General features: G+C 40.8%; 2 protein-coding genes across 2 annotated transcripts in view; one reads left to right on the top strand and one right to left on the bottom strand.

The window, feature by feature from the left end:
- Window positions 1–24453, top strand: part of LOC113160168 (dedicator of cytokinesis protein 2) — a 77829-nt gene that overhangs the window by 34503 nt on the left and 18873 nt on the right. The window contains exon 26 of the mRNA XM_026357248.1: window positions 2193–2288. Coding sequence (XP_026213033.1) covers window positions 2193–2288 — 96 coding nt within the window. The remainder of the gene's footprint in view (window positions 1–2192; window positions 2289–24453) is intronic.
- LOC113160170 (protein INSYN2B) lies at window positions 3134–22713 on the bottom strand. Its single transcript, XM_026357250.1, has 4 exons — window positions 22558–22713; window positions 11635–13523; window positions 9068–9142; window positions 3134–4566 (listed from the first exon to the last, which is right to left on the bottom strand). The coding sequence occupies exons 2-4, from the start codon at window positions 13182–13184 to the stop codon at window positions 4383–4385; spliced, it is 1809 nt and encodes a 602-aa protein (XP_026213035.1). The 5' UTR covers window positions 13185–13523; window positions 22558–22713; the 3' UTR covers window positions 3134–4382.

Below are 24453 nucleotides of genomic sequence, written 5' to 3'. Positions count from 1 at the left end.
TTTTCAGCCATCTCTATTTTCCTCTCAGCGTGCTACCTGATTAATTTGTTACACCGCTGATGTCTGTAAATCAGCGTCACAGAGGAAGCGTGATGGAAAACAAGACAACACAATAGATATATGTTCGTGTCTGTTGGGGAGTTTTGTGTTGAATTGATAAGTAACTTTTGTGTGTGTGTGTGTGTGTGTGTGTGTGTGATAAAGGGAGGACACTAACAGAGGAAGACAGGGAGACATAACTCACCCAGGGTTTCTTTTTTTTTTTTTCTTTTTTGCTCCAACAAAAACTGTTTTCGTTTTTCTTTTTTTTTATATCATGATGTCAGCAGAGATGATAAAACAGCCGGGCTACAGTTTTGAATAAATGAACAGAGTATTGACTGTTCTGCAGGAGTGAAAAGGAGCATTGTGTCTTATGTCTCGTCTTGTCTGAGAAACTCTTACCGGGAGACCGAAATACCTACAGTGAGCCAGGAAGATTTAGGCTTATTTAAAACCAGCAGCTGTGTCCCAGCTTAAGTTATGTGTGTGTGAGTTTGAGGTAGTCTAGGAAAATGGTATCCAGAATAGCGCGCGCACACACACACACACACACACACACTTAGTTGTGTTCTGTGTTTCGTGGGAGTCAGTGCATTTAATGTGGTTCATGCCTGTCTGATTCTGAACAGGCTCAAATCATCACCCATCATCCAGCACATACACATACACATTTGAGAGAGTTTAAAACTTTGAACTTGAGTCCTCTTTACCTACTTTAGTTATTTTTGGACCTTTCTTTATTATGCTACCACGTACTGTACAGTGCACAAAGCATATTTGGGTCAGATACAGTTGACAAGGTTGGACACACAAATGCACACAGATGCATCCTGCAGCAGTATTGCTAAGGTGTGTTTGGATAAAGCAGATGCTTCAGTGACTTGATAGTCCCTCAGTCTGAGTCAGCTTCCATTCACCGACTTCACCTAAGCTGTGTGTGTGTGTACCAACCTCTCAAAAGGTACACATTTTACATACATTTTATGCATGGATGCCCTGGAGAGGTCTTTGTCCTATTTTTATGTGTGTATCATTTTTCAGACCCCTCTCCACTTGCAGTCTTCACAGTAAATTGTATAAAGGTTCATGTACTGTGCAGCTGGACTGATATTGTGATGAAAGATTTTGTCTCAGTTTAAGATATTATATCTTAAAGTGATAACATTTTCTGTTTATAGCTTAACAAAATGTGAATTCATTGTTTTTGGATCATTATATGCATATTTAAAAAGTGAAAAAGCATTAGTAGTAAATGTTATTCTTATATATTCATATTGAGTTATTTAGTGTCCTAATCCACATGTATCATTATATAAAATTAGATATACTTTGGTTAGAATATGGTGGTAGTTAAAACTATATTGTCCACTACTAAGTTTAAGGAATTGGTTTTAACTTCATCACTAAAGAATTGGCCTTTAGGTTTAGGTGAATATTGTGAATCATTATACAATGTGTTTGTGTTCCTTTTAAAGATATGTGTGCAACAATTAAAATGACAGCAAAAAGCATCATTCATATGTGAAGACTCTAGAAATGTCTATGTAGCTCATCCAGCCTTAGCTGGCCATGGCGATTTATGAAATGGAGACATTTAAAAAAGAAAAATGCTCGTAGTAGATTTAGGACAGGTCTGAGTAAAAGCAGACTGCGTCCACTTTGATCTCTTTGAGCAGATGGAGGACATGACAGAAAATGGCTTCAAAGTGAAGTGGACGATAGGAACAGGAAAGCAGGTGTGCACAGAAAAAGACACATTCATGTGTCAGAAACACTTAGCGGTTCAAATGTCCACAGAGTAAAGGAGTAACTGAATGTTCCGGTGAGGCTCATTTCCTGAAAAGTGAACACTTTTGAGTTTCAGACTCTGAAAACTTTAGATTATTTCTCGTTTCATTTGATTAGCCATCCATCCATTTAGAACCTGATGAGAACAGCTCTGATGTGTCCCAGGAAGCTGGGCCAGCGTTATGCCTCAGTGGATGATACTTGAATAGAGCAGGAGCTGTTTGACATCTGCGTGTTGGATGTGTTTACAGAGGTTTAGAGAGAGGTGTAGAGGTTTTTTAATCTTTGTCTGTTTTTCCACTTCATCCTTCTCCATCATTCTGTTTTTTTTTTTCACATCTCTCTGTGTTTGCTTTTCTCAGGGGGAAACATTTCAACATATCCAGGACATTGTGGTATCTCTGCTTAGGATCATCAACCAGACGGTCATCACAATGGGTCGAGAACACGCTCTCATTGTAAGTACACGCAACGGCACCATTAAATGCTTGACTTGTGTCTTTGACTCTGCTGTTAAATGTTGATTAGTAACATAGTTGATCTACATTCACTCTTGTCTGTTATGTGGTTTCATACTTAAACATAAGTATGAACATACGTTGACAATGATGCCTTTTCTTTAAAATACACACTTTTATTGTACATACAAGAGGAAGATCAGGGATAAAGGGGCACTGTGGGAACTCACACCATGTTATGGACAGCTTATAAAAATGCAGGGACAGCATATTTTGGATATAGATTGGTTAATTAGTGTGTTGTGTAATCTAGGTTTCTAACTGGTGGCAACTTGTCAGCCAGAAGCAGCTGAAGTAGGCCCTTGTGAGATAAGTTCATTTGCTCTAAACTGCTGTGAACTAAGCATTATCCAGATTGTGTCTGTGTATGTGCACAATAATGATGCAGGTGTGTGTTTGCAACATCACTTTCATTTTCTGATATCAATATGTGTCACAATATCAGCCATTTTAGTTGTGTTTTGCATTTGCAAAGACCTTATTTTTCATTTATTTGATCAAGGTTTCATTTAGTCATTGGGTCATTCAAATAGCCTAACACACATATGTTGCAGCTCAGATCTTTGTTGCTTATTGAGGCTTAAAGAATGAGCTAGCAGCGCCTGGTGGCTTGAATGCTAGTTTACAGATTTAGAAATAGTCACTTATTGTGTACAGTATACAGTGTTCAACATGCTGAACAGCAAAAAAGACAAAATCTGTGTTGTTGTTTTTTTCCAGTTTAGTTTTCAGATTTATTATATGTAATTATTGTGAAAGTGCACACTGTCACAGCTGGTGGTTGCTAAGTTATGTGAAAGCTGATGGCTGGAGAACTGTGCTGCACAATTTGAGCCATGTTTAAATCTCCAGACATCAACAGCTAGTTCTGGCGTGATTCATAGAGGTTTCATTGGTGCCCTATTTGCTGTTATTTTGCAAAAACATTTAAACAACAACATCAATACAGGCCAATCTTGAACACTGAACTAATAACTGGTATGTCCCGATTCGCCACTGTACTAAATGTGTACTGCACTGGGTCTGTGACTTTACTATATGTGTGATTTATTGCCTGCAAATGTATGCCTCTCTTTGTGTGTTCATTTTTTATGCACATTTGAGTGTGAATATCCCGGAAACATGATTGATTTCACACAGAACACTTGCATTTTGAATGGTAATGGCGGAGAGAATCAATCACTCTGTCAGTCAAAGTTGACAGAATTTTTAATTATCTGACACAGCCTGCGAGTCGCTGATCAGCTCCTATCACATTGTCTCTTGATGTATTATTAATACAATCTCAACTGTGCTCTCCAAACCCTGATATCCATGCAGCGAGCTGTCTCATTGTTCTCGGAGAGTTCATCGGCTTGTTTTCCAGTCATACCCTCTTAGTGCTTCAGTTGCTGCTACATTCAAATTGTGTCTGTCAAGCCCTCCAAAGAAACAGTATTCCAATTAGTTGTTAAGTTCCCCGGATTTTTTTGAATCTTTCAAATTCCTCTGCTTATTGCTTTAATTTAACCAAAATCGGTGGGAAGATTCACTCCCAGCTGTAAGCGTGAATTGATCTTGGCATAAATCCACTCATGCATCTGTCCATCTGTTTACACAGCTACTCTGCCAAGTGAAACAGTATGCCCGCCTGTCATCCAAAGTATTAATGCTTCATTTCTCCATTAGAATTGTGATGGGGTAGCAGTATTCTCACTTTCAGTCAAAAGTTAATTACAAATAACAGATAAAATCCTCAATATGCCCGTCGCACGGATCTGAAGGAAAGTTCTTCAACTCCTTTTGGTCTGCTTTTCTGCCTCTATGGCATTTCCACGCTTTCTGTTCAGTCCCCGGTATTTTGTGAGAGCTTAGGATGAATTGCAGTGGAAAAAGTGCCATTTACAGGCACTGCCATCGATTTTAATGTCACACGAACCACTGACAGACCACGAGAAGAAAGCCTAACTTTCAAACATTTTTGGTCCCATGAAAACCAGTCCACACTTGCAATGCACATGCTGCCCAAAGACGCTGTTCTGGTTTTTTCAGCATTTACAGCCACCAGAAACACTTCTTGCGGAGCTTCTTGACACGGGCTTTGGTGCTGGGGCGGCTGGAAGTGGGAGGCGTTGGCATGGGCTTTGTCAGAGTGGGCGCAGGCACATCGTACTCCCCGTCCAGGGCCTCCATAATTTCTTGTAAGCGTCCCTCCTGCTGTCTGAAATCATGTTCAACACTGTTTGAGAGAGAGTAAGGGGAGGGAGACAGGCATGAGTGGGATGATTTAGAGCTCAGGGCGGTGTCAAATCAAGTCAAACTTATTTATATTGCAATTTTTCACTCGACGTGGGGCCGAAGAGGAGAAAAAAGGCATAAATACATTTTAAAAGAGACAGAGAAAAAAGCTATGACATCACAATGCAAGTGAGGGTGTACCTGCACACGTTGCAGCTTTACATGGTGATGTAAAATCATGTGACATTCTTAACTCAGACAGATGCACCTTCAGCACAGGCACACTCACATACTCCTCAACTCAGCACTCATTTCACGTCCATAGTATTCTTCTGCACTTCACGCACTGATAGATCACAGGCTGGTGAGATGAGACGTGTGGGAGGAGAATGAAAAAGAGAGCAGGGAAGGAGAAGAGAAGAACATTTGCAAAATGGAGGAGCTAAAGGAAAGGGAGGAACTTTTTTTTGCTCCTCTGATGTGTTCAAAGCAGACCCTTTTGGCTTTCTTTTTCTATGCTTCTCTCATTCCCTGCTCCCCTCCTCATCTCTCTTGTGCTCTTTTTCTCACCATCTCTCTGAAGTGTCCATTGCTGCGGGTCATAGTGTAGTAGACTTGGAGTTTCTCTCCCCTTCTGTTAAATATATGTGTGTGTGTTTTTTTTATGTGTAATGGAGTGTGTGTTTGTTGAGTTGGATTATAGGGGTGGAGCTGCACAGGGCCTGGCATCTGGAGTTAATGAGCCAAATGATGAGCCAAGGAGAGCAGAGACAACTGCACCATCCTCTCCTCCTCCTGTATCCCAACATCCTTACGCACACACACACACACACGCACACACTATGCAAACACATATGGTCTCCCCTGACATCCAATGTGTGCATCTGCCATAACAAGCCAGCAGCTGAGTTAGGGGAACAGGGAATGTACAGAGCAGGGACTTATGAATGGAGAAAGGAAAGAAACTCACTTTTCTGGGATGTGGCAAGATGGATAATTAAAAGAAAGGCAAACTTTAATAAATCAAGGCACACAGGTGACTGCAGAAGAAAGAGGGGAAATGAAAAAGACGGGGAGGTAAAGAAGGAGAGGATAAGTGCCACCAGAGATGCAGTGAGAGAAGAGCTAAAAGGTCCTGTCTCCCTGAGAAGGAGTGCAGTGATTGAGTGTGTGGGGCTATGACTGAGCAGAGGAGAAAATAAAAACTATGTTAGGCATAGAGGAAGGGAGATGGCTGCCATGAATTAATGATAAATTAAAGATGTAGTATGACTACGCATAGACACAGATGTTGTTCACACACACAAAATATATATAAAATGGTAAAGTGGTGGATGTATCCCACATTCAGTCAATTTGGAGCCTATCCTGTTTTAGAATGGACGACTTCTGTCTGTGAGGTCTCTCTTTAGCCATATACATTCAACAACCCCCTCTCAATCCTCTTTAACTGCCTCTCTACCTCACTCTATCCATATCTACCTCTCTCACCCTATTGTTCATGGGTTTACAGTGTAGAGGGCAAAGCTCCTGCTCTTGATTCCTACTACAGGCCGTCATCTTCAGCATGTTTAAAAGTGTGTGTGTGTGTGTTTGGGAGACATACTTAAAGTAGAGGTTAACGTTGGTCATGTAGTGGGCAGGCTTAAAGTTTATGTTTCTCATGTGTGGATGTGTGTGATAGAGTTCATAAATTTGTTTAGTTTATTTTTTATCAGAGGAAAAGTAAGTGAGTAGAACAATACGTGTGAGTTTGGATTGTATTTTTACATAGTGAGGACAATTTAGCCGGTCCTCACGATGAAAAGGGTGTTAAGTGTGAGGCAGTTAGCTGTGAGGGTTAGGGTTAGGGTAAGGCAGTACACGTGACAGTAAAAATTGAAACAGAGTAGATTAGCATGACCTTCACGAAAGTAGGGGGATAGGGAATGCATTATGTCAATGAGTGTCTTCACACTGACTGCCATACAAAAGTGTGTGTGTGTGTGTGTGTGTGTGTGTGTGTGTGTGTGTGTGTGTGTGTGTGTGTGTGTGTGTGTGTTCATGTTTGAGCTGTTTAAGCTTGCGGAGGAAAACAGAGAGGCTGTCAAAAGTTCCTCGCCCCATCATCATAGAGCTTAATTAGGACCAACAATGGCACAACATCTTTAGGCAACCAGCCCACATCCAAACCATTTGTTTCACCACAAATCATTAGGATGAATGTTTCTGTCCCACACATATTATCGTCCTCTGCTTGTGTATCTCTCTCGCATCCTCTCTGAAGGGTTGATAAGGTTGATACAGTCTAATCAAACAAATGGAGTTCTTGCACTTCTGACTTTTGTGTGTTTTTGTCCCAAATCTGTATAAAAATGTTCAGCACAAAATTATACTGTTATGTGAGGAGAAATATGATTAGGAAGCAGATTCTGCATATCTATCCAAGTCATTAACATCCTTCACATCAGCGTGAAATATATTCTTTTTTTTTTGTCAGTATGTATGACTGTATGCATATGAAATGCATGAATATACATATCCAACAGAAGATGAGTTTCCTTTTTGTTGGATTAATTTGAATGTGTGTATACATGATTATATTTGCATATAATATTTTGTGTGCAAGAACCAAGACAAAGTAAGAAAGCAGAAAGGAAAATGTCCCAGAGGAGAGAAAAGAAGGATTATAATGATGTGAGAAGTAAGAATATACTCCTGAGATCAGGGTAGACCCTAGCCTTTTTTTACAGTGTGGTACTGCATTTTGTCTTAAAACTACAGATAAATTCTCTGATAAAATGAATTGACTAGATTACTCAGTAAAGCCACTGTTCTAGTGAGAACATGGCACATGGAAAACAATTCACTGTTTTCAGTGACCAACTTGAAATTACAAAATGTTTAACTGTTAAACAACAAATGTAGTTTGATGCCTGCAACCGTTTTAAACATGTTGGAAGAGAGGCTTGTTTACCACTGTGTTACTGTACCTTTCCGTTTTTCCTTTTAATTGCACTTTTTAGTCATTTGGGAATTTAGGATATTAAGGTTTGGGGTTGTAACCAAAGTCTGTGGTTGCCATTATCTGATTCTCCTCTTCGTGATGCACATTTTCACACACTCTCTGTTTCTACAAAGCCATGCTGTTGTAGCATGTGCAGAATGAGGCCTGGCATTGTCCTGGTAAAATATCTACTGACTTCCCAGGTCAAAATGTTGCCTTGATGGCATATTTCTCTCTAAAATCCTGGTATATGCTTCTGTGTCAGTGGTACCTTCACACATATGCAAGTCGCCTATGCTGTAGGACTAATGCATCCCCTGTTTACTATTACACTATTACATTCCCCATGCTATTTTCTGAAAACAAGCTGGAACAGGGGCAAGAGAACTGTGTTTCCTGGACATAATTGATGTATGGCTTCCTGTTGACAGTTTTCCAAACTACTCCCATGTCCATGTGACGGGTGGTTGTATTTATCATTATAGTATTAAGGTTTCTCATGCAATGGTGAGTCATAATCAATCTTTGCTTGCAAAAATGTGGGACTGCTGGAAGGTGTGTCTTTGAAAGTGAGGAAAAAATGGAGAGACCCTGTAAAATGTGTCTTTATCCCTTGTGGCCTGTAAGGGAGATTTTTTATGTGACTGGGAAGAAGCAGAATTGTCTTCAAGCAAAGCTTTGTGTGAATCATGCACACAAAATGTTGGACTAAAATAAAGGTGCCAGGTTCTCTTACTGTGTTCTAACACCCATTTGAGCAGTGCCTCGGAAGTTGGGTGGGAGGGGGCGCAGGTGATGATACCTTTGGCAATTGGCAGATAGAATGAGGCATAGATGTTCAGAGGAAACCAGTTTAATGGAAGGTTTGAGATGGCAGGAAGAGAGATGGTGCAGACGTGGGATGAAAAGATGATTTACATAATGAAAAGAGGAGAATTAGAAAGATGGGTTGAAGGTGGTGAAGGATCGGGGATTAAACTACAGTATGTGGTATCAGATTGTGAGTGTGCAGCTCTGTAAATTGCAGAGAATCTAAGAATGCAATTACTTATTTAGGTCACACTCACAAGGGAAAACTGGAACAGGACAAACACATCTTTTAGGTGCAGAATTAATTTGCTTGTTCCACTGAATGTTTTTTTATGTGTAAAAATGTTTCCTGGAGAGAGAATTCTCCTTAAGTGCGTAGGAAACATTTTGTCGAACACATATTGACGAGAAGCATCAATCTTAGACTCTCATTTTACAAATAATAATGCTATGTTGTAGGAGTACAATTATCAAAGTGGGAGAAAACAGCAAAGACAGCAGGATACAACACATGGAAGAAAGGCTATTGAGAAAGAAAAGATTTGCTGAATAAGAGATAAAACCTGGTAAAGCTGAGAGAAAACAATAGGAAATGGAACGTATTGTTTTCTAGCAGATGTTGCTGGAGTTTATTACCCTCCATAAAAAAAGAGTTGTCACTTGGGGGTTATGTAATACAGTAGGTTCATTATCTTGATCAGGTTACCTGTAGATGATGCAGGCTGTCTTTTGGCAGGTGGGGCAGTTGTTAATGTCCTGACCAGTTCTGTATGAGCTGCGACTGTAGAAACAACAGATGCAGAACATTCACACATTTGCCCAAAAGAGCTTAATTAAACACAGCATGTACACACATGTACACATGTAGATGGCATTATGGTATTATATTATTTATTTTAGCTTAAAGAAAAATATCCACTGTGATATTTTGACATTATTTAAGCAACTATTAGTGAAGCTAATATTTTGTTTCTTTCACCGTAAAAGAGTCTTACTCTCTTGACTGCTGGTGTCAAGACTGGTGTTGTTTTTGTTCTCTCCACATATATATAATCAATGCAGCAACATCAGTCGTGTACTCTGGGGGTTGTCAAAGGGCACAAAATAGTGTGTTGTGATGTTTAGGATGTATGATGTAGCTGGACAGGGCTAGCCAGGGCATCACTGCAATAATCCTGGTGGGTGAATATATGCCTGTTTAGCATTCAAGTAAGCAAGCAAGTCACTAAAGTTTGTTTACAGCGCTTGTCTATGGTGGTCTCACTAGAAGCCAGACATTACATGACACAAATATTGTGAGCAAAGGGTTTTTGGAAATAGTGTTGGAAATTGGTGCACATTACAAAACTACTACAGACAGTGCAGAAATGTTGGGAAATGAAATTGGCTAAACAACCTGACATACATACAGCTGACTGCTATGTAATTAAAACGCTTAATTCTGCCAAGACATTTTGGCTACCCCTTCATTGAACTGTGTTGCTGAGACAGTAACTGATTCATGTTGATAAAATAGACATTTTAATTACATGGAGAGAGGCTGTGTGACTGGCGTCATTTCTCCCCTAGCTGTCTTTATCAAAGACAACTATAGTAGAAGAAGACAAGTATTTGCTTAAGGAGAGAGAAGGAAATAAGGAGCTGAGCACAGCGACAACCTTTTCGCTCAGCCGACACTTTTATCACAGCGGCCCACTTAGAGTACTCTCATTTCTGGCACAGCATCAGATACTTGCAGCCCCTATTACTTGCTGGTTCTCTTACCTTTCTCTCTTTTTCCCCTTATCTCTCAATTGCTCTCTTTCTGTCTTTCCCTTTCTCATCAGCCCACCTCTCAGTTTGCTTTTATTTAACCCCTTATTTCACCTATACACAAATATTATTTGAGATATGTGCATGTGTGAGCATCCTTGTAGTAATCATTCACACAGACTTTAAATGCTATAAATACATAATCGTATACAGTCACACACAGGGCAGGACAAGTGTATATTAAGTCGAGGAGCCTTATTGCACAGCTCAAGCATTAATTGCATTTCTCAAAGGTAATCTGATTGAGATTAGTGTGGAGCTAGAGACATCTGTTAACCCTGTTCAAAAAGAAGGAGAGAGGAGTAAAAACATGTAAAGAGAGTTTAGATAGAGATGTAGAAACATCATTGTTTTGACAAGACGTGGCAAGCAGTTAAAAATAGGATTTAGGATATGCGGATGAAAAAAAAAAGTGATTGGCACAAGTCAGAGAAAGAGGTTGAGATTTAGGACGGAAGAAATGTGGTATAAAGTGCGGTACAGGAAGAGAGCAACTGACAGTTGACAGTCAAGGTGAAACTGTGAAAAAGGAGGAGAATGGGGAGATGAAGAAAAATGGGGAGCGACAGAGGGAGGAGAAAACAAAAGAGAGTGACAGCTAACACATGACAGCAGGTGAGTGTGATGGACAGGTTGTCTGGGCAGTCAGAGGGGGAAAAATCCAGAAATGGGGAGGACAGAGGACAGATTCACATTTGTTAGTTACAGACATGATTCTTTTGATAAGCTGCAGAAAGAAAGACAGTTGAGGACAGAGAAGGGTATTAATTAAGAATGGATGAGAGAGAGGTGAGAGGATGGAGGTTGAGGCAGGGTTAGCACGAAGCAGAGTCCAGAGAAAGGGGAGGATGTTGATTGAGTTGAAGTGAGCATTGAGAGCCAACTGGCATGTGCGAAGATGGGAGAAACAAAGGAAATGGGACAGGCCACGATGATTCGAGAATACCAGAATTAGCAGGCGAGATAAAGAACAGATGGGGGCACTATAGCATCTCTGAGGGACACTGTTACCATGGGGAGTACTACAAGGCATAAAATTAAAAAGACAAGGGAGATGTAAGAAAGTGCGAACATTGACTGCAGGCTGGCAGGTATCGCATATCCCTACACGACTGGATCACATGCACAGGTGCCCACACACACACACTTCAGCAATCCTCCACAGATCTGACATTTAAAATCTATTACATGGACTTGAAAGCCTGTCAGTTCGTATTGTTCTAAAAACTCAAACATACTCTCTTTTCAATCTTGTGCACTCCCCAGTCGCCCTGTCTACTTGCTCTGTTTCTTCACTCTATCACTTTCGGTCACCCTCTTACACTCTTACCTAAATATAATACATCTTTTCTGTAGCTAGCCTCCTTTTGTCTCATTACTCAATGTAATCTTCTCCTTTCCTTCTTCTATTCTTCTACCCCCATCACCCTCTCTCCTCCCTCCCTAATTCCCTTATCTCACCCTTCGCTGAGGGCCTTGCTCTTCTCCAGATCTTGAATAACGTTGAGAAGCACCTTGATCTTCTCCTGATTGGACAGCAGGTTCTCCTCCACACTCTGCAACTGCCTCTCCAGCCCACGTGGCGGGTTCCCCGTGTGTCCTCCCAACAGTCCTCCCGGAGCCCCATTACATTGTGCTTTCATATGGGTTTTACAAGGCAAAGCGTGGTCGTCAAATGATTTGCTCGTTTGTTTTGTGCAGTCCTTAAGTTTGATCCGCTCCGAGGAAGTTCGTTTGGGGATATTAGTGGTCTCTTGGTTTTTTTTGGTTTGTTCTACAGGAGTGTCTAAATGAGTGGATTTGGGAGAATTTTTTGGTGGGGGAGGTGGGTCGGTGGTAGATTTTGAGTCACTCTCAAGGAAAGGAGCCGATACTTTGGAACTGGTGTGGACAGATGTGTGTTCTTTAACAGGCTGGATAGGCATGCCATGCACGGGTTTGTCAGTTGAATGTGGTTCTGTTGTCCCTTCATATGGTGTGTGTGCTCGCTGTGTATGTGTGGTAGCTGTGGTTCTGTCTGTACTATTGTGCATGCATGTATCTATTGTTTGAGTGGCTGAGTCCTTGTAATGAATCATATCAGCAGAAAGTGGCCTTGTCTGGTGAACTGAATTTTTAGTTTTAGTCTGATTGTGTGATATGTTGTTGGAATGTGAGTTGTGTGTTTTTGGAATAGTGTGCGACAGCTGTGGTATTTGAGATGTTTTTACTGATGTGTTTGCTATGTCTGTGTTTTTGGTGTACAATTGAGAGTCCAGACCAAAGTCTTTTCTTGACTGGTTGGGGGCTACAGATGGTTTACGGGGATTAGGTAAAGTCTGGCTGGCTGTAATTGACAGATTGACAGCCCTCCTGCGACATGCGCCTGTGCAGGGTGTAATCTGAGATCGTCTCCTCCCACAAGTTGCACAGAGGCGTGTCGGAGAAGTTGTCATTACTCGACAGGGCCGAGGAGGAGTGGCATGCACGGTTGTACCGACGCTCCCTGTCTTTAATACTGAGCGGTGGCCCTCCCCACGAAGAGACTGCACCCTCCTTCTCTCCCGAACTGGCTCCTTACTTTCTGCGGACTCAGTGCAAACTCCTCCCACCATGTCAGAGGCTACCACGCTGCCATTTGTATACCGAGCTGTCCTTTTACCTCTTGCGTCTGTGGGGTTTGTCCGTATAGTTTTGATCTGGCAGTAAACTCCACTGCCTGACCCCTGTGACCCCATGTCGTCCTGTGTTAAGCTGTTGATCTCGTTCTGAGATGTCTCCTTAGACACTGGCAGACTGTTGCTGTCACTTCTGAGAACTCCTCCTGTCTCTGCTGTCATTGTTTTGTCTGTTGCCATGGCGAGGGGACGACTTGCATTGGGTTGGCTGCCATGCCGTTTGATGGAGGGGAGAGATCGCAGTCCAGGAGATGTCTGCACCCCAACACTGCACAGTGGGCCCCATCGGCCCCCTGCCAACGGAACCCCCAGTGCAGGCACCGGATTGGTTGGATCAGCCACTCTCCTGCCCATACTCCTCTGCACATTGGTTCAGCCCCCTGAGGAGCTGAACGATAGGGAAGCAAGCAATGACATTAGCCAACGTCTGCAGAATTATATCCAAGGAGTGAGAAGGTTTCCAGCTTTTTTTTTAATCCAAATGAATTTTGAGGCAGTGTAGCAGGGTTTGTATGTGGAAGCTTGAGACAGGAATTCAATATCCAATAAGGCTCTAACTCTCAATGGGCTTCCATTAACGACCTCCTAACTAGTTTGGCTTCTTCCGATTGGACATTGCTCTCAGTTTCTGAGCAGCGGCCTGCATATGGGTTGAATGGGTTGGATGAATTCTCTGGGCATTGCTGGTTAGCTCTGGAGGGAGAGAGTAAAAAGAAAGAGGCAATAAATTAGAGGAATTACAGGAGAAAGGAGGAAATCAGGGAATAAACGGTTAGATTGGAAAGAAGACACAAACATTAGGCACATAAAGCTTTAACCCAGATTGAATGCACACACTGACCAGATCAATACAACTCCATCAACCTCTTATTAGACCAGCAGATAGGTGAGAGTAACAGAGACAAAACTCAAAATAGTATCAAGTTGTTTCTTTGGAGATATCTTAATGTATGTATCTTTAAAGTTGCATTTTACATACAATGCCCAGAAACTAAAAATATAAGTTAATTAAATTAAAATAACCTTATCTGGTTTTTATTAATATGCTTAGTAAAATGTTTGGATTATGGAGGGAAAGAACAAAATTAGCCATTTGATCTTAATCACAGGATATCACTGAGAAATCTGTCAGCTGATAAAAATGGGAATCTGGAATAAAAATAAAGAGGAAATTGGGCTATTGTAGCGGCAAATTTTGCCGGGGAACATCAAAGAAAAAAGCATAGATAACAAAGTAGACAGAGGTTATTTATAACAAGCATGTTTAATTTATTTAGTATTCAACAAACCAAATTTGTCAGGTTAAAATAACCAACACATATTTGACTCCTGAGGGTAATTGTGATTTAAAATTCTGTGAATTTGTTGTGGAATTTTTTGCATTGGCAAAAAAAAAAAAACAAACACATTTCAGAAAATGTCTTTTTATCTACAATGTACAAAGCAAATCACTGCCCAATTGTGAACGGTGTTGACTTTTGAATATTAACCAACTGACAGATGTGGTCACAAAGGAGCATTTGCGCATGAAATTAGGGAGGTCCAAGAAATCTAATAAATATTTTTCCCTTTTTCTTCAGGGTTCTTTCATTACAGACATTGAGTGATGTTAAACCAGCTGGCATGCACACACACACACACACACACACACATAGAAAACAGCTTATTTTATGCCAGCTGGTGCAACATCACAGCACAGATGCTTACTGTACTGTATTATGGTCAACACTGTAATTGTGCAATATTTTTCTAAATAAATTAAGTATGTCCTTACCCTAAAGCAAAGACTTGACCTTCAAGTTCATGATTTCAAGAAGTTTTAGAAATCACTGCCAACAGTGTCCTTGTAGTGTTAAATATGTTCTCACCAGTGGACAGATGCTAACGCATCCTGACTCTGATAAGTCTGACTGCTGCTCTAATATTCCATATGTATTCTGGCACAGATTCATGCACACATTCATTCATACCAATGCTCCGTGTGACCTACAGCATATCAACTCATTTGGAAGACTGATGTCACATGCTGCCCTTTTATTCTGTTTTCCATGACAGCACATAATTAATGTTGTCAGTTTTCATTTAGGATCATTAAATTTTAAAACTGACTGCCTGCCCACGGCACACAGTACAAGATTAGGAATATCTTAAACTCACACTGTTTTCAATCTGCATCACTATTACTGCATGTTAGCTACATGTACGAGAGTCATTGGTATATAGTAATGTTTAGTTAGCCTATGACAGTTCCTTGCATTTGCTCATCTGGTTGGATATACATTTGTTGGTTTACTGGCCCAGACCTGACTCTTAAGCATGGAAAACATATTTTTTAAAAGTTGAGGTCAGGCCTTTTTCAATTTAATTACAAAAGCCTGCTATCTATTCCACAAGCAGTTTTGATGTATGCTTGGGATTCTTGCCTTGTGTGTCTAACATTCAGCTGATGCTGAAATGCTTGTGCTTCTTCAATATTCCAGCTTCTTGCCAGGTGCACTGGCAGCAAAACAGCTCCAAAACACACACAACAGCCACTGCTTAACAGTTAGTACAGAGTTCATAGGATTTAATACCTCACCTTTACTCATTCAAACAAACCCCTAGCCGTTGTGGCCTAAAAGCTCAATCTTTGTCTCAACAGGCCATGAAACGCTTTTCTTCTTTCTTGGGCAGCAGTTATTCAGTCTATGGCAATGTAAAACTCACTTGACTCTACAACCTGGCTTTACAGTGAGATGTTATATTTATTATTATGCCACTGTAAGCTGTCTATGAGTTGCAGTTTATGGCCTACATTCGATCCGACACTCAATGCAGCCTGAGATACTTTACATTATCTTTTCAGCAACATCGCAGGCCGTATTGATGGACGACAACACAGAAGAGTTGGTCTCTTAAAAATAATTACTTGTTGGCAATATGGAACTGGTGTGGACTTTCCAAAATTGACATGGCACAAACAAACTGTTCGAACATTGAATGGCAACACAACAAACCTTCATAACTACCTCGAACAAAAACACCCAGAAGAGAATGCCGACAGTCAAATATTGAGAGGACCCCTCATGAGTGCTACAAAACAAACAACTATAGTGATGCCATCTCAGAAAGGAACTTCGTATGACAGGACAATAGGCGTTCGAATGAGGTAACTAATACAATGTTTATGAGTCACATAAAAATTGGAAGATGGGGGTAGGAGACACCCTGCCGTAAATATTTTTCAAACATGGCCATTCAACCGTAGTCAGAATGATTCAATACAAAATTAAAAACGTGCTGTTTTTATTATAACAGCTAATTCATAGTCTAGTGGCACTTCTGAATCTTGTTTTAGTCTGACCATTTATTTAATTTAGGCTATACATTTTAAATAGAGAAATTAGTTTGATTGTAAAACTCAGTCATCCAGTCTTAAAAACCAAAACGAAAAAGAATTGTGATGAAATTGTGAAACATGATGCTGCCTGAAAAAGATTGTGATATGAAATTTTCACCCATCCCCACCCAGTAGCGAGAGGTCCAACAGGAAGCTGCCATTATTCCAATGGTGTCAAGCAGTGTTTAGTGTGTTTATGATACCAAAGGTACCAAGTGGAACGCATCTTTGTTTGACACTGTAGGATAAGAACTTGTTGAGAGTTCACACATTCTTCCAAGTTTCTGCATGTTTTTTTATTTCTGATTGATGTGTCAGTGTGATATCTTCTGTTTGTGCATGCATCTGTTTGCAAAGCAAAGCAGGGCGCAGCTACTGGGCTTTGAGAAATGGGCCGAAATGGATGTGCTGTTTGCAAATACAAATTGTAGATGTTATTTTTCCTGAGTGAAAAAGAGAGGGAAGGTGTGAATGAACAATTCAGCCAGTGTTTGTGTGTGTGTGCAGCAGACACAGGAAGATGTGTGTGGTTGTGCTGTCAGGTAGTTTGCCTTGGCATTCAGGCTAAGGCAATTGAAGATAATTTCACAGCAGCTCATTTCCAAGCATTTGTCTTTCCACCAGCAGCCACATCAGACACCAGAGCACACGCTGCAACAAACTTTCTTTTACTCCCTCTCCTGGCTGTGCACATATGTGTGTATGTGTGCCCCAAGTCTTACTCTTACACCACTGACCCTCAAGCTGTCAGGCAGGAAGTGACACCGTATCCTCAGAAATCATTTTCTCTGATTCACACACCTGTGAATCTTTCTGTCATTTGTCCACCCTCTTTCTCTCTCAATCTCCTCCCCTCGTCTCTTTTTAATGGATTCCACTTGTCTCTCTCGTCTTTCATCATTACCCCGTGTTTGTTGTTGGACTTTTCCCACTCACCACCTCCTTTTCCATCTCTGTCATGCTGTCTTTGATTTACTGTGCATTTCTCTCTCCCCTCCTCTGTCTCTATATTTAATCTTAGTCTCTCGCCCACATCACACCTCTGGCTGTGCAAAATGAACGGGGAGGAGAAAGGGAGGTAATGCTGTTGGCTAGGGTGGTGAAGGGGAGGAGACGATAGAGGCGAGCAGGGGAGACAGCAGCACGGGAAGGTGCAGAAGGTGGAGAAGAGGGATAAAGGGTAGAGAACAGATGAAGGAGAACAATCAAAGGCAAGATGAAAGTAATATGTGAGTGATAGTGTGTGTGTGAAGAAAGAGATGTAAAGGGTGATTCTTCTAAGTTGAATTCTTCAAAAGTGTCTGATGGAGTTTGTTAAAGAATAAAGAGTGAAGACAGAAAGAAATGCGTGAAGAGACAGACATTAGAAGAGAAGAAGAAAAATATCTGGGAAGGAGAATACACAGCTTGTCAGTAATCAATACGCACTGCAAGTGTGCTTGAGCATCTGTCACCACACACATGCACAAACGCACCCTTTAAACACTACAGGGAGTTTCTTGACGGGGTGCAGCTTTTAATGAAAACTGTTTATACATGCAATGAGTTCAATTTACCAGTCGGTGGGTTTGGGCTGTCCAGGAATTGTCTGCAACACGCTGTCTCAGTGAGGCCTTGTGTGTCAGTGTGTGCATATGTGAATGAGTACACACTCGGGCCTTTGCAGTGGTAACACAGCACCGAATGCTCCAGCGAATCGAGTCCCTTGTCGTTTCAAGGTGAGCCTCATTTTTCAATCGCCGATTGACGGGCTCTGTGTGTGTGTTTTAGGGAGACAGAGACTCGCTTTACTGCTCTGTAATCACACCACATCTCTCACTCTGTATCTTTCACACCCACTCACCCTCAGAACATGGCAAACACAGTACTTTACCGGCCCTAAGAGACAGGCCAAATCCTGGATTTTTGGGTAATGTAGTCACTTCTTTCTTTATTGCTTGGTGTTAAAATAAAAAAAGAAAACATTTGTGTTTATGCATTTATGCATCAAACTGTTGATGGAGTGTGAATGATTGTTTGTCTCTATATGTCAGCCCTGATAGACCGGCAACGCGATGAGGTGTGCCCTGCCTCTGCCTTCTGCCCAATTGATATCGGTGAACCTGTTTTTTAATATCATTATTACCTGTTATTTTACAGGCCTTTGAAAGTGCACATTTTTATTCAGCACACTTAGGCCAAAGAAATTACTACAATTTTACTTGGCAGAAAAATGCTCAGATCTTGACAGCGCTTCCTAAATCAACAAGAATAAGAATACAAAATCAGGCATATTTCAGGACAACTTGCACAGGCTTCTGTTGATGATCAGCAGACAAGCCATCACAAGTCGGTTGTATGGGTATGTGGGTATGACTTCACTTCACATATAAACTCTGTAGTTTATAGCTTTAGCTATAATGTGACTAAATGTTGTTAGTTATTGAAGAGGATGACAGTATTTGTAGCTGTAGCAAATAGTATTAATATTTGATTAATTCCTACTTAGAAATTAATATTGTATGTCTGTGGATGTCCAATATTTGCATGCTGCATTGCAGATGCTGTATAAAGTGTCGCATGTGCATGCTGCTACCTGTTTTTCTTTTGTTTGTCAGTGCTGTAATTGGTCACTAGTTTTCTGTTTGGTAGCTTTTTTCTTAAAGGGTCATGGTGTAACATTTATCCCTGCACCTCAAACAGAAGAGGAATGCAGTAATGATCAGGAAAACAACAAGGAAACCTTTCAGCTGTTTCTGCAAACCGTTTCGCTTTGTGTTTTAATTGGGTGCAACTCCATTTTTCAGCAGCACTTTAATAAGCAATTTCAAATGGCAAGCTTAAGCCACAATTGCAAATGTGCATATCACAAAAGCCAAGCATCTCAGTCAACCAGCATCCTATACATATTGCAAGTGAGGTTCTCATTGAAGCATTGTCTCAGGCAGGTTGTGTGCATGACTGATAGTAAGAAACTCAAGTGCCTCTTCAAGGCAACTGCATGCAATCTGTGAAAACTGTTTGGTCCAAGAAACCCGCAACATGAGAACTTAATGTAGTTTTCCTATACGCACTCACCAACATACAAACAGTTTTATGAATAAAAACTGTCTGTGCTCTAAGGGACATTTACCATTGTATGTTCATGATAATTTTACATTCCAATCTGGCTCACCATCTTTGTTATGCCTGTGAGATGTAACTTTACTATGAATATCTGGATCAGGGTTCTGAGTCTTGGCTTTATGTGTTTATGCTATGCGATGTAGCCAATGATGAGTCACCCTCCTGGTTTGGGCCAAAGACCCTCAAAGCTATATACTGAGAGCCAACACTATCAGTCCTTGCCACTGGACAAACTCCCCTGAGACCATGTACTTTTGGTGTGTGTGTGTGTTTGGAATGTGATGCATAATTTAGAGCAAAGGAGAAAATGAATTTAGTCACAGATTACTTAATTCTTCATTAGAAGGTAGGTAAACTAGCTCGGGCTTGTTCGCGTTTTCTCTGAGGCCCCCTCAGATAATGATTTATGAATTTAAAATAAGTGTAATGGGTTTCAGTCTTTTTAGTTAACACATTTCATGCAAGCATATTTTCAGTAGACAATGAGTCATTCTTTCGAGATTATCATTAAAAGGATTGCCTTCAGTGACCATTTCAGAGGACATTTCAGAATACAAATTGACTTTCTTGTTCATTTAACCTTCCGTGTGTGAATTAATTTCTTTTGGACCTGTGTAAACTTGTCTAACATCCATTTACAAATACAGTACACATGAGTGTGGACATGACTTAATTAAACAGCTTGATGGCAGAAACAACTAAATTCCACATACAGTGATAAAATGGCTTTTCTTGAAGTTTTAATAGGCTTCTATTCTACTTTATTATAAGGGCATAAATGGAACATATTTTTTTGTGATGTCCCATTCTGGGAAAGGCCCTAAGAGGAAGAAAAGGGAACTGTGTTTGGTTTTATGGTGTAAGCTTATTTACAACCTGTTGGGTACGTAAAACAAGGAATTGGGTGATATATAGGCAAATAGTGCATTATTGACAAATCCATCTGCCGTGCGGTTTAATTCATTTGGTTTGTTGGCTAGAGGATTGTTTGCGAGCAGAGAACCAATGTAAAACGGAATATTTATGAGATATTCCCCCCCAAATCTTATAATTAGTGATACAGGATATATGATGAAGTGGAAAACTACATTGTTTAAACCACCAGAGGAAAACAGGGTGTCTGAGTTAAAAGAGGCCACACACACACACACACACACACACACACACCTTAGGAGCGTGGCTAATAGAGTATGATATGGTCTGAATCTTTCATTGTTGTTCTAACTACATAGTTTACTCTTTGTGTTTTAGATCACCCCCTTTAGGTCAGTATTTAGTAAATGCACCTTTGGCTGCTCTTTCTTGCTGTATTCTCCCCTTTTTAGTCATCAATTTCACCTCTTCCTTTCCTCTGATTACTCCCTGCTCTTCTGTCCTCTCATCTTTCTCTTCTCTGCCATATCACTTGTCCTGTCCACACGTCCCATCCAATCTCTCATCATTAACCCCCAATCTATCGCTATGCCTCTCATCTCTCGATCCTGTTGCTCTGCCTGCCCTCTCTCCCCCCTTACCTAATCCATCTTCCTGCCCTTCTGACTTTCTAGTCCTTTTCACTTTCACCTAAACTCATCTTTTTCTCATCACTTGTTCACAGCCTGCCTGGTTAGCAGAGCGACTAAAGTGCCAGTGACACACATACATTACTTTTGACTCTGAGTCTCGTCTTCCTGTCAGTCACCTTTGACCTTTATTTCTCCTTCTCTCTATCATCTGCCACTCTGGCGAAAACGTATGTAATAAAAGTCAATGCAGTATGATGTCATTACCTCTTCAGGATCAAGCTTCCCTCTTTTTGGCTTATACTCTGTCACCATGTCACTGTGTGTGTATTGTTGCATGTATTACTAGACGTGTCAAAAACATCACAGCAACTGAACTAAATTAACTTTTCATATAAACAACAGAATTTCCCAAAGATCACAGGGGTTTGTAAAATCTGAGGTGAGTTAAGACAAATAAACAATGGCCCTTACATATTTAATAAGAAAGAAAGTATTGAAAACACCCATATTAATACAGGACATTCATGAGAATATTGAAGGAACCTTCTTTAGAGATTTGATTACGAGGCATCAAGAAATGGGCTTCTGTTGCTAAAGGTCCAATTTTCAGTTTCAAGCAAAGCTTATTCATAATTCAAACAATCATTCATAATGTGTTTAAATGCATAAGCGGCCTAGTGGTACTCCAAATCAAATGAATGGACACTGAGATGCGACAGACAACGTAAAGACTGGGATTATTTCCCTGGTGAGTTTTTGACTTGTTGATGCGTGTGTCTGCGCCAATGAATCAGGCACACGTGCATGAATAAAGGAAGCTGTTGTTTTAAATTGTGCTCTTAAAATGACTGATGCGGTTGGATAAATTTTAAGTGCACACATATATTCACACTGCCTTAGTTTCAGATCCCGGCTTGTTCTCATGTGCACATAGACAAACACACACATGCACAGGGCCAGCATTAGTGTATAATAGAAGGCTTATTGCATTATAATCCCATATTAAAGCTACACTAGCTGTCCTGACGATTGGTTCAGACGCTTTTAATAGCAATTGGGCAACTGACGCACACCCAGTCTCACACATACAAACACATAAATAGAGACATCATTAGAATCTTTGTAAATATCTAAAGTTTAAATACATTTTGAATGGACACACAAAATAAACCACTATACACATACATTTCCTATACACAAACACACATATATATTTATCTGCATCAAATCCTGCACTGACGGATGGATAGGATTAGTCACAATAGAGCTACACTTGGTTTTAATGCTGTGATCACTCGACTTCTTTAAAGATAAAAGCACACATACACAGTTACTATACACTACCCAGCCTTCCTGAAGTAGAGGTGTTTAGACTTTTGCAGAAAACAAGACATCCAGCCAAAGCCAGATATTGTGTGTGTGTTTTTCTTTTTGTTTGTTTGTGTGGTCCAGAGCTTTAATCTCTGGGTTTTACTCATTAGTCCAGTTGGATATATGCTGCCATACAACTGCCATTACATCCATTCAGAAGCCTGGTCAATGTCTTAAATGTTAAATGAGCTGCTTTAAAAAATAAAGTACTAGCCTTGGGTTGTTAGGCTGGAAACATTCCTCAGAGGGTCAAAATAGACCATCTTTGCCAAGAACATTTCAGGCTTTCAGGCTATCACTCACACACACACACACTGTTACTGAACACACTGTACAACTGTCTTTCATTGCTTTCTCAGTCACTTACCTTTTGTTATTATCCTCTTTGGTCCTCATGCTTCTCTTCTTCCTTGTTCTTGGCATCTCAGTCTCGTCTCTGGTAGTCCTTTAGTCCTCAGCAGTGCTCGGCTCCGACTCTTTTCCGCTCTCTATCTTTCTCACCGTCTCATTCTGTTGCTGCTGATCCTTGCATGCTCGCGGAGCCCAGTGATCCTCCCTCCCTCTCTCTCTCTCCCTCTCTCTCTCTTTCCCTCTCTATCTAGCTCTCTCTCTCTGTATCCCTCTCCCTCTCTGCTCTCCCTGATCCATCTCTATTTCTCTAATCACTGCAATTTTCACTCTCTCTTTCTCTTTTGTGCTCACCTATTTCCCAAATACCATCACTTTGATATTCAATCCCTCTGCCATCTCTCTCACATCTCTCTCACTCTATCCCTTCTCCCATTTATTTCTCTTTACTGGTGGCTGATCCCGTGCCCTGCCCTGGTTTTAGTGTCTCTGCGTGTGTGTGTGTCTATGTGTGTGCCCCTGCAGTGACCCTGGCATGGTGGTGGACCCAGTGAAACTTTGGCAACACTGAAGTGTCTGCTCCCGGGAGTCGAGCCAGGACACAAACACGCACTCTTGCTCCTGTCAGTGACTTTATTTATCTTTGCTTTTCTACTGCTGCCTCTCTCTCTGTTCTTCTGTTCTGTTGCTTCTTTCTCCCTGGTAGGTTTGGCTCACTCTCCCCTTATTTTATCATTGTCCTCCATATATTTTGCCCCACTTTAGCCACTTTGTGCCATTTTTCCTCTTCGTTTATCTCTCATAGTAGCCTCCTGTTTTGTATTTGGCTGTCCCACCATCCGCCCACCATCTGTCTCGTTCTCTTTCATTCTCTGCTCCATTCATACCGTACCAGCTGAGGATGACGCTGGTTTCTTTCTTGAGGTAAACAAAGCAAAAATGAGATAAGTTGAAAAGAAAGTGATATTGAACGCCATATGACATCAGGTTCTAATTATTCTTAATTATGCATGCTTTGTCTTTGGTGCACAGTATGAATTGTGTGGTGAAAATTAATTTCCTTGTCCGTCATGCACCAGGAAAGATTAGGATGTTTTGCTATTATGCACTTTTTATAGGCAGGTTTATGTTTCGAATCGGAGTTTGAATTTAAGGTTTACATTGGATAATCCCTGAGATTAGGTTTTTCCTTTACCTAAAGGTCGAATACAGTGTTGACAAATGTGGGACATAAAGGTACGCCAGTGAAACAGTGGTTTTCACAAATAGAGTGAACCCGTTTTGCCCCAATGTGTGCTTATGTAACAGTATTTTGAGTTATGACTGACCGTGAAGTATTTGTGAATATATGGAAAATGAAATATTACCTGTGCGCGCATGTGTGTGTGTGTGTGTGTGCGTTTGTGTGTGTGTGTGTGTGTGTGTGTGTTCTCTGGGCAGTCCCTTGATGCAGCATCAAAATGTTTCTCCTGTCCCCTCCCCCATTTGAAAATAACTGGCGAGATATGCGCCACTGCAAAGTGGTTGACTCACCTTGTGTGTGTTTCAGTTGACCTCTGATGAGACAAGCAAAAGGGAGTGTGTATGCGAGAGTGTGCAAACGCATTTGTGCATGTCGCGTAAGCAGTATGGGAGCAGTGCAATACACGGGGACGCATTATAATAAATAAAATGGTTCACAAGTGAACGAAAACATGCAAGGTTGACAAAGCATGGGATGGTTATCATAAAGCTCTGAGGTGACAGTAATTTTATTTGAGCTGAGGATGAGAGTCACTGTCAAAGAGGTAGGAGGAGAGAAAGTTCATGTTTAATTTAGTTGCATCTTTCTTTGCCCATTCTTCTGTTCTCTTCTCCCTTTTATCAGCTGATTGTGTCTCTTTGTACTTGACTGGGAAATGGGGGTCTGAGAACA

Source organism: Anabas testudineus, chromosome 10 (assembly GCF_900324465.2).
Source record: "Anabas testudineus chromosome 10, fAnaTes1.2, whole genome shotgun sequence".
Classification (NCBI taxonomy): Eukaryota; Metazoa; Chordata; class Actinopteri; order Anabantiformes; family Anabantidae; genus Anabas; species Anabas testudineus.
The sequence above is the reverse complement of the archived record's forward strand: the minus strand, read 5'-3'. Positions and strand labels throughout refer to the sequence as shown.